The sequence below is a fragment of the Phyllostomus hastatus genome, unplaced genomic scaffold, assembly GCF_019186645.2.
Source record: "Phyllostomus hastatus isolate PE091 unplaced genomic scaffold, TTU_PhHast_1.1 phas_contig_80, whole genome shotgun sequence".
NCBI lineage: Eukaryota > Metazoa > Chordata > Mammalia > Chiroptera > Phyllostomidae > Phyllostomus > Phyllostomus hastatus.
The window spans coordinates 11,406,527-11,425,005 of NW_025333960.1; the positions used below are offsets into that span (position 1 = coordinate 11,406,527).

Here is an 18,479-nt window from a genome sequence, read left to right on the forward strand (position 1 = left end):
TAATGAAGATCAAGTATAATGTGATAAACTCCCATGGAAGAAAATGTAGTCAGTGGCTACTGCCTGTGCTGTAAACTCTTAAGGCAGATCGACATTATGCCAAAATAATTTAGTTTAGCTATGCAAACTCTAACTAGAAACCAGAGTGTGAAATTACAGATCACAAAGAATATTAGACATGATCACCAGGAGCTTATAATTTTCTTTAAGTCTCTTTTCTTAGTATTTTCACACAGTTATTTCTTGATGTAATATAGCAGTCTTTTTTCCAGGTTGTGATAAATACCCTAAATACTGGCTTAAATACACAAAACGCCATTCTCTATAATGTGATATTTAAACTATATTTAGTCTATTTTGCTATTTTAAACAATGTTGCCATGGACATCTTAAACAAAAATCTTTTTCTGTATTTCACATAATTATCTTATTAGGGTAAATATTAAGTAGTAAAATCATTTAGCCAAAATTTTTGCATTTTGAGGATTCCTGAGCAGCATGTCCAAATTATTTTCTAAAAGATTTGTTTAAAACAGTATGCACTTCTTCTGGCTCCAGAGAGTTAGTTAAGCTTACATCTTTTTTCATTACTGAATATGATTTTTGACATTGTTGTTGATTTGTTAGGTGAAAGGAGGAACTTACTATTGGGTGGGATTTGGAGAACTGGAAATCTAAGTACTGGGGCATTAGTTAGGGCCTGGAAAGGGCCCTGAGAGAACTGTGAACCAAAAGCTTGGAGGAGATCAGAGGAGGGTGAGGGCCCAGGAGCTGGGGAAGGGAGACCCCTGTGCTGTGAGGATGGGGGCTTCACTTCTCATATTCTGTCCTGTAATGGTTTCTGCCACCTTGTGAGGTAGGGGAGAATGCAACTGGGGAAACTGAGGCCCAGAGACAATAAGTGACTTGTCCAGTGTTTAACCTCCGGGATAATCTGAAACCTGACCACAAACCTAAGTGTGACCATAAACACTGTTATTCTCTAGCCCCAAACAGAAGGAAGCACCACTTGAGATCCAGTCCCTTAAAGATGGGTGTTGGAACTTGGATCATGAGGTCAGAGACTATGCTGCTACACTTACACTAGATTATAATCATTTTTCCCTACCCTGACCTTTTACCTACATTGTCCCTCACCTGAAATGCATGATACACCTGGAGGGAGCAATGGAGAGAAAGGAGCTGACACCTCCATGTCCATCTTCCCAGGCCCCATCCATTTTTGAGGTGGCTACCACAGGCTCAGTTGTGCTAGTCTCTGCTTCCTACCCTTCCTTAGCTCCCCACTGCCCGCCAGATAACAGAAATGTCATATACTTAATTCTAGCCCAGCCCCTTCCACTCCCCACATTCCTGCCACTCACCCATCTCCCACTCATCCTGGGCTCTCCAGCTCTACCCAGGGCTTTCTGCCCAGGTATGTATCTCATTTACATATTAAAGACAGAGGTTCGCTGGAGATCCATGGAATCATTTGGGGGGACTATCCTCTCCCACCATTACCCTTCCATAGTTAGTTCACTCATTCATTCATTCATTCACCAAAATGAGCCCCCAGTGGCAGATACTGTGCTAGGAGCTGGGGACACAAAGGAGAATAATAGAGATTGTTTTGCCCACTAGGATCTCATAATCCAATTAGTAAAAGTTCATTTTTCTGAATAGCATTTGAGAGGAAGGAGAGAAAGCAGGGTACTTCCACCACCCTGTTGTCCTTAGTGTTTCTGCCAGGCCCTCTGCCATTGTTGGTCCTGTGTATTTATTTAGAACAAAGTGATTAATGAGATTGCATTCTCTCTTTAATTTTCTAGTTAAATTATTATTAAAGAGATCTTTCATTTTACAGAACTCAAATGTGTTCTCTGGTCTCCACTTTCTTATTTTCTATAGATAATCCCTGTCCTTATGCTATTTCAAATTTTGTGGATTGTTTTAGTAATTGTTTATCAGCTGTTTAATGATAATCTGTAGAAAATTGGTAATTTATGCTGAAATTTGACGATCCTGTTGGTGGGAATATTCAGCACACAAATCAGTTGTTTATCATGCTTGTGTCAAGGTCCCCAAGACCACTGTCACAATCAGTTTCACTAGGACTCTCAGGACTCAGCATATAGCTCTACTCAGGGCCAGTATGTCTTATGGCCATGTATTACGGATGTACTGCTGAGTCAGAGAAGAAGGCAGGGTGGAATCCTGAGGTACCCATACAGCTTCCTGATGCTCCCTTTCCTTGAGGAGCACAGAATGCATTCTTCTCCCAGCTACAAAAATGCAGCAACATGTGGGCGCTGTTTCTGCCCAGGGAAACCCACTAGAGGTTTAGCATCCATGGTTTTTACTGGGAGCTAGTCTTGTAGGTACCTTCTGCCTAGCATATGCCCAAATCCACACTCCCAGGGGGGAAAGCAGGCGTTTAGCATAAACCACATTGCACAAACAGTGGAGGCAGTGAGCCACTCATATTGGCTAGGGAACAGTGGGAATACTTTGCAGACCTTGCAAGCAGGCCTGTCAAAAGACAGCCTTCTCCTGCCCAGTATGTTACCCTTTGCTGCACACTATAATATTAGGTATGGATATGCATGAATTCCTTCTCTCATTTTGATGGTAGGAGCTTTGTTACTCATTTACTTACTATGTGGACCATCTATATTTACCAGGTCTGCTAAAGATTTATTGTCACAAATTCATAAGAATTACCAGAAGCCACAGAATAAGTTGAAGGCGATAAAAGAAGCAGCAAGCAGTCTCCTTTCAAAACACAACAGTGAACTGCAGGCAGCAGAAGACCTCATGAGGGAAGCTGAGGCAAAGACGCAGGAAAGCAACCGCCTGCTGCTCATTGTCAATGTCAACCTGAAAGAGTTCAGTGTGAGTCTCAATGGTTTTCTCCTCAGCTAAAGGTAGTAACTGAAATCTCTGATGTAAATAATACTATTCTTAGCTTCTTGAAAAACGAGCTCCGATTACTAACCTCAGAACATAGCATCAGGCACCAGTGTTTGGAAGCTGATGTGCTTTGTGAAACATCCTTAAAGATGATTTTTGCTATAGGATAAAAAGCTGCTTGTTCAGGAAGAAGAAAACTTGACATCAGTGCTAATCACCAAAGGAAGAAGATTGTTAGATGCTGCCAGTGCACAAGCAAAGGCTGCACAAAATGCTCTGGAAGTAAGTTCCAACTCAGCAAGCTATGCTAGTTTCCAAATAACCTTCATACATCTCATATATGCACACACACATGCATTGTTAAAGATGCATGTGTATTCACAGTATTGATGTCTCTTACAGCAGTTAGAGCATCACCGGGATGAGCTACTTCTATGGACCACCAAAATCAGGCACCATGTGGATGATCTGGTCATGCAGATGTCCAAAAGAAGAGCACTTGCCCTTGTCTATGGAGCTGAGGATCACGCAGCTGAGCTCCAGAGATTAGCAGGTGCCCTGGACAGGTGAGGCTACATTTTACAGGAATTCCAGAGGTTGTGATCCATTGATCAGAGAGAATAAAGACTATTTTGATCACAATGTTGAGGCACTCTTTTTTTTTTTTGTCTAAAAGTGCAAACTCCTGTTTTGTTTATAATGGTAAGGAGGATTTCCTCCCATGTCTGATAACATAGTTGACCATTGGCATAAAGGTGTGATGGAGAAATGAAAACCAAATAGGCATTAAAGCAAATATAATGCTACAATATCAAGCCATCAAGGCCTTGTTAAGCATCTAAGTGTGCAGGTCCTTATTAGGTTACATGTGCACAGAACAAGGATATTAGCTTCTTTGTATATCGTACCATTTTGGAGCTACACTTTGCCTGGCTTCCTGCATGGTTAGAGGCTGTGGTTGCCCACGCCGCACCTGTAGAAGTGCTGGGACACTCTCACCTCCTGAAAGATATCACCCCTAATTATTTTCTACTGCCTGAAGGTCTATCACAGTATTGCAATAATTTAAACTTATATTTTTAAATGTGTCCTCACTTGTAAAAAGTGTCTTTAAATGAGAGGCACAATATTAGGTCAGTGATCCCCAAACTTGTCTGCACATTGGAACAACCTGGGGAACTTCAGAAATACTGATGCCTTTGTCCCCTAGTCCTCCCAGCCCTGCTCGAAGACTGCAACTTAATTCATCTGTGTTGTGGTCTGGGCTTTGTTTTTTTTTAGAAAGATCCCCAGGTAATCTAATGTGTAGCAAATGAGGGAACCAATGTTTCAGGCCTTATCAGTGATTTACACAATATTCTGGGTGAATTGGTAAATTTATTTACTTAAAATGTGTTATAAATTATGAATGGAAAGATCTGGACACACTGGGAATGTGTGTTCTTGCGTGTTGGCATGTTTTGTGGAAGGGGAGAAATAAATATCATTGCAGTGAGGAATGCTGCCATAAAACATTAGCTCACACAAGGACAGCAATTAAAAATGATATAGGAGAGAATATTGCATAAATTATGTGTTGTACTGAGCACTAGTGCCTGCAGTGCCACAGGAATGAGCAATAGAAAATGGGATTAGAAACTCAGTGTCTCTCCTTTTATCATCTTTCATAATTTCCCAAAAGAGAAAACAATATTTTGACCATATACATAGCTAGAACCAAACATTTATTACTTAGTATGTGTACTAAAAAGCAATTTGGTATGATACACAAAGTTAAATAACATTATTATCTTTTATTTATAAATCACCGAATTTTGCCAGTCAAGTAGTAACAGTAATAACTGTTGATGTCTGGTATGGGAATCACCCAATTCAATAATCTTGGGAAGAAAATGAAGTGAGTTACACAGCAAGCAAAGATGTGTCGATGTCAATTGTCAGATTGTATTTTCAGGATAGAGAGGCTGAATGAAATTGCACCATTGCCAGTTGGCAAGTTCATAAGTGATTTGCCCACTTGTGCAAGTGAAGTTCAGATGATTGAAATACCATCTGATTCTCCTCCAAAATCTCTAGTGAATTTCATCAAATTGCTCTATACCATTTGAGGAATAAGATTCAGCATCCTTATATGTGCTCAGGAAGGCTCTTTCAAAATTAGTAATTGCCTTGCTGGAAAAATTACAAGGAATACAAGTGCACAGAGACACTGCAGGCACTTGTAGGGGCTTTGGATAGAGATGACAAGATGTTGAGGGCAGCTGGAAGAAACTGATGAATGGTTAAAAGGATGGGAAACAGCCATCCTCTCTTCTTTGGGTAAAAATTAAACAGCAATTCTTAATGTTATTGTGACAACGTGGTTACGGCTTTTTAAGATTGCTTTTGGAGTCGAAGGAGAATCCATATGTTGTTATTCCTTGTTAATGATACTGTTCTGAGGGAAAAGAAACTAGGTGGCTTTTAAGAATAGTGGGCAAGTCCAATTTTAGTTTATCACGACACCTCTAAGTATACTGATTTCACAGCGACCTCGGAAATGTTCGACACGTGTCCCTGAATGCAAGCAGTGCAACCCACATCCATTCCAACATTCAGAGCCTCATTGAAGAATCAGAAAAACTGGCAAAAGATGCTCTCGGGATTGTGACTGGGGGAAGCCTGGTAAGAAAGGCCCCATGGATTCTGGTGTGTACCTTCCTTTTCAAGGCACCATGGGAGACTGTTCCATAAGGTTCTTGAGCAAACACTCAGTGGCTTAAATTTATACTTGTCAACGCTCTTTTCTGGTGGGATCTGTTTATGGCTTCTGTCATCATGTGATTTTCGAGTGAAATTAAAACATAAGAAGTTATGTTTTAATTTCTTAAGGTCATAAATACTTCTTTAAAAGGACTAGGGACTAGTGATATAAACATGAGGAAAATATCTCACCATTTCTTATTCCAAAAATGATAATGCTGCTGAATATCTACTTGAGACTTTTTTAAAGTTTTTAAAATTACAGTTGACATTTAATATTATATTAGTTTCAGATACACAGTATAGTGGTTAGACACTATATGACTAACAACTCAATTCCTCCAATAAGTCCAGTACTCACCTGGCACAAAACATTTATTACAATATTATTGACTATATTCACTATGCTGTACTTCACATTTCTGTGACTATTTTGTAACTACCAATTTCTGAGGCATCTTTTCTTACCTGTGGTGAAGGTTTTTATTTAGTGGTTGGTTGTTGTCTTTATATATTTAAAATGTCCTGTGTTCTTCTTCCTCACTCATAAATTAGGACATATATTAGGCATAAATTAGGACAATTTAAACTCTCCCTACCTGTTGTCTAGTTGACTTCCTTGTTTGGAACGAGATGGGAGGCTGTTCTGATAGAGTTGCCTTCCCATCCCCAGCAGGATCCCCCCCGCCCACCAGTCACCATATTTAAGTTGTCTTGTTTTCTAGTCCTCAGAATCCCTGGTGTCTAATGGGAAAGCAGCTCTCCAGCACAGTTCCAAGTTTCTAAAAGAAGGCAAGAACCTGAGCAGGAAGCATCAAGGTCAGTGTCTAGCTTGGACTTTGTTGGTAAGAACACATCTCTGAGCATACTGCCTTTCCTAGAGCAATCTGAAGCTTGATATTTCTTTGTCACAAGAATATTCCAACTTGCTATCATATCAAATTACATAACTCAAAATTTTACTTTAGTGATACCTCTTTATTTTAATGTGCAATTCCCTCTAATCTTCCATAGACTCAGGAAGCCTTCCTTAAGAACCAGGCCCTCCAGTCTGCTTCGTCTCCTGAGCTTCTACTGCTCTTCACAGTGTTTGCCAGCTCGTCTTTGATGTCATGTGCTCCCCTATTTGTGTGTTACTGTTTTATAAGTTCTCGAAGAGTTGTATTATGTATGATACTTCTTTTGTCTTTCTCATAAGACTAATATAATGTTAGATTCGTGGTAGGTTCTCATTAAATAATTATTGGGTTAAGTTATAATTGATTTATCAATTTTTCAAAAAAAATACCAGTCCAGTTTAATTTTTCCTAAGAGTTTCAGTAAGCAATTATTTGGCATATGTAAGAGCTATCCACTGGCATAATGGCATATACATAATAAAATGGCAGCAGGAGTCTGTTCTGTGAGAGAAACATACAAGTTTTATAAGATATAGTATATTTTCACTTTAATATATTCTAATACCAAGTCTTTTCCTATAAATAGTGGCCCATAAACAGTTCACGCCCCTTTTAGACTACTTCTGTGTGTAGTGCTGGATCCCTCCCCACCTGTCTGAAACAAGAGTGTGGACATGTGCATATCTTTTTACTTCTCTGTGAGTCACACAGTTTAGAATATATAGAAAATACACAATTTTCCATTATAAAGCATTAAACACAAACTCTAGCATCCATGTTGGTGGGCTATGGTTTCAGTTTATGCAACTAAAGGTATTGTATAATCCATGAAATGGCGAGCTTCCTAGCAATTCCTCTCATGTTCATGAAGGATTTTATCAATAATTTATTTGTTAACATGTGTTCAGAATCTAATGTGATTGTGTATTATGAACAGAAACTTCTAAAGTGAAAGCTCTGATCCAACAGCTTTGATCAGACCTGAAAGAGGTTGAATTGAGCCCCTGCTGGGTGGAGGGATGGGAGCAGGAGGCAGAGGGGCTCGGTGGAGAGAGAAGCAGGCGGGAAGAAGACTCCTAGGCAGGAGCCCACACTTAGGGTTTTACAAACCGGAGGAGAAAGGTAGCCACAGTTTAAGTGTAGATAGGAAATTAATAAGTCTAATTAAGACTGAGTGGTTTAAACACAGTTCTCCACTTTGAGCTGAGCTGTAATTAAATTGGACATGCAGTTTAAGAAGAAATATTAGTGAGAAGGGCAATCAGCAAAGTAGAAAAAGTGATTAAGCAAGCTAAAAACAGAATTTTTGTAATCAGGGTGCTAAGTCTCACCAGAAGAACTTTCAACGTTGGGGAGGGTTTCTGTAGAAAACTGTATATCTGTAGATGGGTCAAAGTGATGAAGAAAACTTGCACAGGCTAAAAGGGAACACTTTCCCCCCCTTTAAATAGGTCTCACATTGGAACTGAGAGAACTGAAAAATACAGCAAACACATTTCAAGAAAATGCTGGCAAAATTACTAGGCAGACCAACGAATCACTCTTAATACTTAGAACAATTCCTGAAGGTAAGTGGGAAGGGGCTGATTTAATTAATGTCTTCTCATTGCAAATCCATTAGACATGAACACCAGGAAGTCCTGCCTCAGGTCTGATTAAGAACCCTCGCTGGAGATGAGACCAGGATTGATAGTTTTTACTTGCAAAGAAAATATGATTTGAAAGTAAAGATCACTATTTTTTAATAAATACAGAACACTTGAACTGAAATACTAGTATTACACTCTGAAAACAAAGTCTTTGAGTTTTTATAATACTATATTGATTGCTTACTTTAAAATGGGCTTGTGGAATCCAGTGAACAAACTGAACTAACAAGCAAAATGGAGACAGACTCATGGATGGAGAGCAGGCTGACAGCTCTGGAGAGGGTGGGGTTGGATGGAGCAAAAAGGAAACAGGACACACGGACATGGGCAACAGTGTGGTGATTGCAGCAAAGGGGAGGTGAGTATAAGAGGAGTAAATGTGAATGGGGGAAAATACAATAAAAAATAAAAAAGATTTTTAAAATGGGCTTGTCACATTCTGTAAATAAAAGAAGTGTCATGCAAAGAAGTCAGCAAGTAAAAAGCTGGAATGTTCTTGCTTTGAGGGAAAGTGTTAGATGCATTATAATTAGGAAATTTAAAAATTCTTTCTTGGTAATCTTCCTTCATGAGGCAATAAAGCATTCTAAAATAGATCACTTTAATATGGATGGTTTGGAACTATAGTATTCATTAAAGTTTTAAATAGGGTAACTTTTTAAAAATGTAAAACAAATGAATTGTGCTCTGATATGTTATTTCCATTCCCTCAACCTTCTCTTTTTTTCTCAATAAGATTTTTAAAAGACTATATAAGATGCCCAAATATCTCTAAATTTCTGGTTTCTGGTTCACCTTGTAAGCACACAATTACCTTGGGGAGCTGGGTTTGGAGCACCTTGGACTTCTTACCCTAAATCAGTGGGGCATTTTCTGACCTGGATATTTCTTTCTGTCTCTCTTTTTTTGAAGACACTTGGTGTGTGTTTATTAAACACTTAAAATGACTTTTTATTTGGAAGTAATTTCAAACTTGCAGAAAAGCTGTAAAAAAAAAAGAAGAATACCCGTGTATTCTTTACCCAGCTTCTCCTGGTATTAATGTTTGCCCCATTTGTGATTAAAAACTTTTAAAATGAATACCAGTGCCTTTTTAAAAAAATCACCACCCAGATTTTTTGGAAAAACTGAATTTTAATTTCTCTTAAGTGGTCATTTATTTAGTCTTGTTTCTGGTGTTACATCTAAAAGCAGGCAGTTGGTGGAGAGAAAAAAAATACCACTTCCTCCAGCCTGGGATGGGTCCATCCCACCTACACATTTAAATTCCCAAACCTTCTTCTGACATGGGATGATTCAAAAAATGTGTTTAATGAATATGAGGAAGGAGTGATAGAAAAGAGACCAAATGAAGCAGTTTAGCTTTTTAATATATAAGATCCTGGGCATAACAATTAGCAGCTGCTTTTGTTGTCTTGTGTGGTTTGAAATCACAGTTCAATACAGTGAACTTTGACCAATATTATTTCAATTATCCCTAAAAGGGAGCAGCAGAGCATATGACCAGCAGCCTTAATCTCGCCATGAGACAGAAGCCCCATTTTATAGCATGCATGCTTGCATATCAATTTATTTCAGGTGTCAGAGACAAAGGAACCAAAATCAAAGAGGTGGCCCTATCTGCCAATCAGAGTGCTGCGAGCACCCTGAAGAACGTTGTGGGCCTGAGTCAGAAGCTGTTGAACACATCCACGGACCTGTCCAGGGTCAATGCCACGTTCCGAGAAACAAACAAACTCCTGTGGGATTCCTCAATGACCAGTATGTCGCAATCACCCTTCCAATTAGGAAAGTCAGCATCGTGCGATTTTGAGCTTGCCAAGCCCACAGTGGTGCCCTGTTCACAGATAGCATTCCAAAAAAACACAAAAGTGCACAAACATCTGGATTTGCATGTTAAAGAAAGGGAGGGGCCTTTGGTAATGCATGGTGCCAGTGCATTTTTTACATATGTACCAAAAAGATTTCATAATTAAGATATTCTATTTTATCCAGTGCATTAGTAATGACAAGTTTATTTCTCTTGTGTCCTTCACCCAAACCCCGCCAACTTTTTTGCCAGGTCTGTTAGCTGGAAGGAAAGTTAAAGATGTGGAAACACAAGCCCACCTTTTATTTGATCGGTTGAAGCCTTTGAAGATACTGGAAGAGAACCTGAGCAGAAACCTATCAGAAATCAAACTGCTGATCAGCCAGGCCCGGAAACAAGCAGCTTCTGTGAGTGTGGGGCCCTGGGGCTGTTGGCAGCACCAGCTCCCCTTGGCTGAGGCTTTGGTAACCCCACGTCCCAGAGGATTCCTGTAGAAATGGCCTTCTGTCGCACCGGGTCCCGAGAACATCTGCTGACCAGTTCTCAATAATCCCACATTCCTCCCCGCCTGTCCTAAGTATATTTACTTAGTCTCATTTTCTTTGATTTCTGCATTTACATATGTTTCAAAATGTTGTTAGCAAAGAGATCTCCATGTCTTTATGGAGATTTGTAGCTGTAGCCTAGCTTTATAGATTCGTAACTACTAGCTAATAGTTGTCTAAGGGGTAACATCTCTCTGTGTTTTGTTGATGACAGATGGTGTCATTTCCATCATTTTACCAAGTTGGTTTTAATAATCCAAGTATTCTTCTGAATGTTTGTGCAGTTTGGGCCCCATCCTCTAGGAGTCTGGCATAACAATCTATGTGTATGGAAATGCTGTACATATTCAGGTCATTAAATCCATAAAACTCTCGGCACCCAGAGAAGCACAAATTTGAAAAAATGTTTTCTAGCCGTCCCATCCACAGTACATGGCATTGGCTCTTAAGGAGTGGTGTGTCAGGGAAATAAGACATTCGAGAAAATATGCAATTGTCACGCTACTGGGGATTTACAGAAGATAAATGCGACATCCAGCCTCATGTTTATCCACCTAAAGTTTTCTGGCCAAGATAAAGGAGTTCCGAGCTTTTTGATGTCCCGTCTCCACACCAGTGACCTCACTGTTACAAAGGGCTGAAGGTCTCCATGAGCTCTGGCTCCCATCTGTTTTGGTTACAGTCCCCAAATAAACATAAGCCCAACAGATGGCCCCAAATGCTCTGGTTGACACAAATTTAAACTCTTTAATATTAGTATAAGCTGTATATGCAAATAATTACTTGGGGAAATATTTAGCAGTGTAATGTTTGCCCTATAAATATTTGCTGAAAGAATAAATAGATCACCCCTCCATTTATTTCACAGATGATCATCAAATATCCATGCTGGGTCAGGTCTAAAAATTCCAGGGTGATCTGGATAAGCTCCTCGTCTTTAAGGAATTAAATCTCACATGACAGAGACAGTTTTCTACATAAAATACTTTTTAAAACCTCAAGACTGACTTTTTCATATTTAAGTACTTTACCAAATAAAATGAATTTAATCACCATCTGATTTCTCACTTCATGAAGCATTGCATGTTGTCAGAGAGGAAAGCTGCTTAACAGTGAACACCCATCTTGGAAGAGCACTCTGGAACTCCTGGCGCACTGCCAACCTGTCACCAAATGATTGGGACGCTTTTTTCCCCTCTACAGATTAAAGTTGCTGTGTCTGCAGACAGAGATTGTATCCGAGCTTACCAGCCTCCAATCTCTTCCACTAACTATAACACCTTAACACTAAGTGTGAAGACCAGCGAGCCCGATAACCTTCTCTTCTACCTCGGCAGCAGCAGCAGCGTGAGTGCAGACCCACAGGGAGGGGCAGCGAGTCTCTCTTGTCAATGCATATGTTTTCTGAATTGACACTTTGTTGATGAAAAAAACAATAGGGTCTTGGTGAAGTCATTCATTCTTCTAAGGGCACTAACCTTTTACTAAACCAGTCGCATCAGCTTAAAAATAATCAATTTACAAAGTTCAATACGTGTGACAGGAAAGTGGCATTGAGGAAGGAAACGTGTCTCCCTCTGCTATCTTAACCACAAGCTGTGACTTCAACCAACTTTTCGTAATGCCTTTGGTGACCTCTGAAGCCACTGAGTTTAGCTTTGGGTCTGTAAAGTTGACCTTGGTGGCTGTCACCAGGAGTGGAGGTGCACACCCTAAGGCCTGTCACAGTGGTGCAGCTTCACCCGGGATCTTCTACCCAAGCAGATTCCAGTGGTGCCTGGAGGACAAGTCCCTGGTGGAAGGCCATTGACAATGTTGGCTGTGCTGTTGGGAATGCGTCTGAAGCCTTGTCTGTGTTAGGGCAGAAAATACTGGCAAACACAGATATTATTGGAAACGTCCCTAGGAGCAAAGGGACAAAACACGTGCAATCTCTGAGGAGGGATTTCATGGCTCTGTCTTACTGCATATTTCACACTCATTTATTGCCTTCTCAGACTGGGCCGCCACAAGTGCAGCGCCGTCCCTCATGCACCCTGAAGACTGCGGGGATCCTCCCGCAATGAGTTTTCCCGGGGATTTTTATGGGAGGCATTGCAGAGGGCAAGGGCAGTGGGGCACTAATGGCTAAGGGTGGCCGCTGCCTTTAGTCCCTTGTCATACTCCAGTTCTGTGGTGCGTGGGGGCGGGGGATTAAGGACAAAAGAAGATAGATTTTCGATTATTGATATTTCTAACAAATAGAAAAAACGCTGTAGGAACACATTATTTGAAGTATTTGTAGTAGCCATGCAAGCAGTGTGGCCTGCACACTCACGCCAACTCATGCCCCTGCACCCCAGCCCGACTTTCTGGCGGTGGAGATGCGGCGAGGGAAGGTGGCCTTCCTCTGGGATGTGGGCTCCGGGCCGGCACGGTTGGAATTTCCAGACTTCCCAATTGATGACAACAGATGGCACAGTATCTACGTAACCAGGTAGTAGAAAAAGTTCTCTTCCAGTATCTCTCTTTTTAAAACTTTATCTTATAAGTAATTACATGTTTGTAACATCATATAATAGTCTGAAACTCCTAGGAAGTTAGATTATAATGAAAGAATACTTATACATAGGGTTTTTTCTTATAGAAGAAACTAACATTGTTATCAAAACCAACAATGAAAGAAGAAAAAAGTTAAAAGCTCAAGTTACTGTTAGAATGGCAGGTATGAGTCAGAGCAGCTAGCTCAGAGCAGGGGAGTAGGTGCAGCGCAGGGCAGGGGATGGCGGGGGGGAGTTCCCTGTGGCCGCACTAGGTGGGGGATGGGGGGCAGAAGAGACAGGAGACCGGGTACAGGTGGGAATGTGTTTTCTTAAAATTTACCCTTACAAAGCCTCTCTCCAAAAATAACTACTCTTAAGCAGTTTTACATGCATCTTTTTTTTTACTTTCCTGTAACATGGTTTGTTGTTGATGGTATGTTGTTTTTAGGAATGTTTACGTTTGCTTTGCTATCAATAAAAATAGGTCATACTAAAAGCAGTAAACAGTTTCAAATATGGTTTACCTCATTATCCATGATGAAATTTATGTTTTAGAAGAACTGCTTTACAAGATTTTGGAGAGTGAGGTAGAGTGGGGGTTGGAAAGAATGATGCTTCTCATGAAGCAGGGAGCTGGCCCGGGGCTGTGGCTGTGGACGCGGGGAGAAGCAGGCGCAGGCTGGGTGCGAGATGTGTGTGTCCATGTGTGGCTGACTTGCAACTCTGGAAGTGTTCTTTTGGCCATTCTTTGTGACCCTTAGATTTGGAAACATTGGTTCAGTGACTGTGAAGGAAATGAGTGCAACTCAGAAGCCACCACCAAAAACAAGTAAATCCTCAGGGTCTGCTAACGTCCTGGATATAAACAACTCAACACTAATGTTTGTTGGGGGGCTCGGAGGACAAGTCAAGGTAACATTATGAACGTTTGTCTGAACACAACTGATTGGCTGATTTTACCTGTGTAAAATTTAATATTTACATTTAAACAATGTTATATGTCAAATATATTTTTAAAAATAGTATAATTAAATTATTAAATATATCCTAGGCAGATGAAGATTTTTTTTGCTTCTTTTATTTTGCTTGGTGACAGTTCATCTGCAGAGTTGGGTTGGCTTTGCAGGGTAAAGAGTCATGTGTAAAAAATAGTATAAATGGAAAAGAAGTCCATGGTTCATTTTGTCATTGGGGTTTCTCTTCCAATGATGAAACAAGAAATTAAGTATTTCACAATAATTTCTGTGAAGTTCCTTTATCTCTACTGTAATTCTAGTGGTAGACTTGCACTAATTAGTGTGCAGGGAAAGGACCCATTGTATCCATTTTACCATGCCGGCTACCCGCTCACCCAATACTGCGAGTCACATGGACTTGGTGTGTGCTCCCATGTGAGTCTGTGCCTGCCAGCCTGTCACCACTGACCACATTCTCTGGGGCTCTGTTCCTCAGCTCTATGAGGGGCACCCCCAAAACCCAGAATTTAGTTATAAAAATCTTGTATTTATTCTTACATGTTCAAAATTCAGGCATCTTCAAAGTACTCTCCATTTGATGCAATACACCTATCAAGATGTTTTTGCCACTGCTCAAAATAATTTTTGAACTTAGCAATTTCGATGACGTTTAGTGCTTCTGCCATTTTTTATTTCACCTTTTCTACATCGGCAAAACATTTCCCTTTGGGGACTTTTCTCATCAAGGGAAACAAAAAAAAGTTGCCTGGAGTGAAATCAGGTGAACAGGGAAGGTGGGGCATGGGGATCGTGCCATTTTGGGTCAAAAACTGCTGAACACCCAGCGCCATGTGGGCAGGTAAGCTAGTAAATCACCCATCATGAAATGAGCAAACATAATGAAAGAGTCTTCAAAAAAATTCACTACATCCAAATGTAGCCTCTCACCACAATGCCAGCTAGTACACTGATACAGGTCTAGCAGGGGAAGCCTGTACTACAAGGGGCCTGCCTTCCAGAAGATAATTCCAGTTTATTTTGGGTCCCTCCTTGTAAAGGAGGTTTCTTTCCAGCAGCCCTAGTACATGAGATGATCTTGAAGATCTCATCCACTTGTCATTCACTCTAGTATTCCAGTCCATAATTGGAAGGAAATCCAGTGATTACAAACTGGCTATTTTTGGGATGTTTTCTCAAAATTTGAATCTATTAGATATAAGCTTTCATGCATTTAGAGAATTGATTCCTTTTTACCAAATATGTGTGGGTTATGTTTGTTTGTTCATCTGTATTAGAAGTCTCCTGCTGTGAAGGTTACTCATTTCAAAGGCTGCATGGGAGAGGCCTTCCTGAATGGACAGTCGATCGGCCTATGGAACTATATTGAAAGGGAGGGCAAGTGCCATGGCTGCTTCGGAAGGTAATAGGCCCCCACAACTTAACACATTGTATCATTATATGTTAGTTAGTATATTAACATCTGAAAACTGCTTAAAGAACTTGCATGTACATCAGTGATGAACGGTTTGTGATGTCAGCTTTCTTATTGCAAAGGATATCATAGATTTACTGGTAGAAGCATGGGTATCATTTTTGATCCTTAAAAGTACTCCTATTACTGTGTCTTGTACTATATGCTTTGATTATGGATCATAAAATCGAGAAGCATCAGACATCTGTTTAAACACTCTTCTGTCCTAAAGAGCCTTGGGTAAACCACTATACGTTTTTATTTTGAAAGTACTTCCAAGGATGAGAATTTTTGTGTGTGCTGTCAATTTTTATAAATAAGTACTTTCCTATTCCTAAGTTATATAATTCTAGATGTAAAATGCACTTGGAAATGGAAAACTACCTAACATTTTTGCACATACTGATATAATAGAAGACATTTAATAACTTAATGTTGCCAACCTCAATACCTCCTCTATTATTTTCTAATAACTACAACCCCATACATATTCACGACCTGTTAACTAACAGTTTAGCAATTATGACCATAGATTTCCTTTGCTATTAGAGAAATTCAACGTCTGATATAATTCTCCATCTAATGGACTGCCCTGTCCAGATAGATACCTGTTGACAGTGAGCTGTGACAAGATCAGTTAGAAGCAACTCACATTTCCTTTTAGAAACTCATGGGTGAGTTTTCCCTTTGTCATTGTCAGGTCTGCTTTCTCATATGTCTCCCAGCTTGGGATTTTGTAGTTTAAGCCTTTTATTTGCTACTTCCCCCTTCCCTACCTTGCGTCAAAAGTTATGACCATAGCACATTTGTTGAAGCCTGAGAACTAAAAAAAAAAAATGTATTAGGCTTGGCATCTTAATTGCTCAGGCTCCTGGCCCAGCTCTCCTAGCAAATCTTGCAGTGACTTGGGGTCACTACACCTCATGGAGGGAGGTTTGGTTTCTTCTCCCAGAACAGAAGAGCAGTAACCATACTTATCTTACCTACCTCCCAAAATTATGGTGATGAACACATAATATGATGTATGTGAAAATACTTTATAAACTTGAATGTTCACCAATGTTCACCTCTGATCTTCCTGTAGTGATACCTCATTGCTTTCCAGGTAAATGTCAATACATGTGTGAAAAACCAAGGTTTTGTAATTGGTAAATATTGTCAAACTGATATTACCTCATGACATAACAATGCCTGCTCTTGAACTTCAGGAGCATGAGCACATGCATTGAAGCTCTCTCATCATCACTTCTCCCTCCTCCTGTTTCTTTACCATGGAAGGAAGTCTTCCTGGCAACTTAATAATTCTAACTTGAAAACGCCCCAACCCCTATACTCTGTCCCCTATATTGACCCCAGAGCATTAATTGTAATTGTAGAAATATATTGTAGAAGTTGAATGTTTCTAATGTGGAAAATGCCCCTCTACATTAACTGTTACTATATTCCCAATTTTCATCAGTCATTTTCAGGATGATTTTAACACCACTGACCTCACATTGCAGCAATGAGTGAATTTAATGATTGCTGGTTGTTCTCAGCTTTGGAATAAGGAAGTCAATTTTTCTGCGTGGCCCTGGGTTTTGTTCTCCTTGAGAACTGACCTCTGACCAGATTTCCATCCACTCTGGACCACTGACTGAATCATAAAGGTTCTATTGGGAGGAAGGATTCACAGGTGCTACCATCCTCCTGATGTTAATCTTGGAACTGGCTTTTTTTGGGTGGGGGGGTAGAGGGATGACTACCCAGCTGAGCTTGAAGGCCAAATTGACTCATTAACACAATCAAACTAAGGTTAGATTAAACATATTTCTATGGGCACTGAGCAAATCAACTGGATATTCTTGAATCATATTGACCAACATTTCAAAAAATATATTTTTTAAAGAATATTAATTTGGTGTACTATTAGTGTGTGTTCCTTTTTCAAATAAAGCAGCATTAGAGGGTGTGCCCTGATCATAAATGTTTGGGAAACACTGAAGTGTATTGTTTTACCGTGAGGTCATGTGCAGTGACCCTGTCCTGGGAGAGGCTAGAGTTGCTGCATTTCCCAAACTCATTTGACCCCAAATTCTTTTTTAAAGGGAGCATTCTGTAGTTGCTTATGTTTCATAGACCTTACTTTGGCAAGTGCTGATATAGACACAAACTGGTACTTTATGTCTAGGTTTATAAATTGATTTACCTATTCTCATTTTAGGTAACCACCTCTACCATTAAAAACTGCAGCTCAGAGAGCTAAATAAACTAGTTCTAGTAACTGAACCTATTTTTACAGACCAGTGATTCAAATTCATTGAGTCTTTTGCATTTGTGTGTAATTGACCATCATTAAATCATTGGTGTGGTCCATTGATGTCCTCTATTTTACTTTTTAAATTATATTTTATTGTTTATGCTATTACAGTTGTCTCAAATTTTCCCTTTTATCTGCCTTACCCAGCACCCCACAACTCCGTCAACCAATCCCCTCACCGTTGTCCATGTCCATGGGTCATGCATATGGGTCATGCTATGTGTTATTTGGCTACTCTCATCCCTATGCTGTACTTCACACCCCGTGACCGTTCTGTAACTACCAATTTGTACTTCTCAATCTCTTCACCTTGTTCACCCTTGTTACTCCTGACACCCCTGCCATTTGGTAGCCATCAGACTGTTCTCTGTATCTACAAATCTGTTTCTGTTCTGCTTGTTTGCTTAGTTTGTTTTCTTTAGATTCAGTTGTTGATAGATATATATTTATTGACATTTTATTGTTCATATTTCTCATCTTCTTCTTCAAGAAGATGCTTTAACATTTCATGTAATATTGATTTGGTGATGCACTCCTTTAGTGTTTTCTGGGAAGCTCTTTATCTATCTTTCAATTCTAAATGATAGCTTTGTTGGATAGAACAAACTTGGCTGTAGGTTCTTGCTTTTCATTATTTTGATCCAAGATTTTGAATATTTCTTATGAATCCCTTCTAGCCTGCAAAGTTTCTTTT

At 39.8% G+C, this 18,479-nt stretch overlaps 1 protein-coding gene across 1 annotated transcript in view; it reads left to right on the forward strand.

Moving 5' to 3' along the window:
• LAMA1 (laminin subunit alpha 1) overlaps positions 1 to 18,479 on the forward strand; it is a 155,979-nt gene that overhangs the window by 109,351 nt on the left and 28,149 nt on the right. The window contains exons 37-48 of the mRNA XM_045850290.1: positions 2,664 to 2,874; positions 3,058 to 3,174; positions 3,295 to 3,458; positions 5,421 to 5,556; positions 6,360 to 6,453; positions 7,985 to 8,101; positions 9,761 to 9,943; positions 10,245 to 10,399; positions 11,741 to 11,884; positions 12,880 to 13,013; positions 13,821 to 13,971; positions 15,311 to 15,435. Coding sequence (XP_045706246.1) covers positions 2,664 to 2,874; positions 3,058 to 3,174; positions 3,295 to 3,458; positions 5,421 to 5,556; positions 6,360 to 6,453; positions 7,985 to 8,101; positions 9,761 to 9,943; positions 10,245 to 10,399; positions 11,741 to 11,884; positions 12,880 to 13,013; positions 13,821 to 13,971; positions 15,311 to 15,435 — 1,731 coding nt within the window. The remainder of the gene's footprint in view (positions 1 to 2,663; positions 2,875 to 3,057; positions 3,175 to 3,294; positions 3,459 to 5,420; positions 5,557 to 6,359; positions 6,454 to 7,984; positions 8,102 to 9,760; positions 9,944 to 10,244; positions 10,400 to 11,740; positions 11,885 to 12,879; positions 13,014 to 13,820; positions 13,972 to 15,310; positions 15,436 to 18,479) is intronic.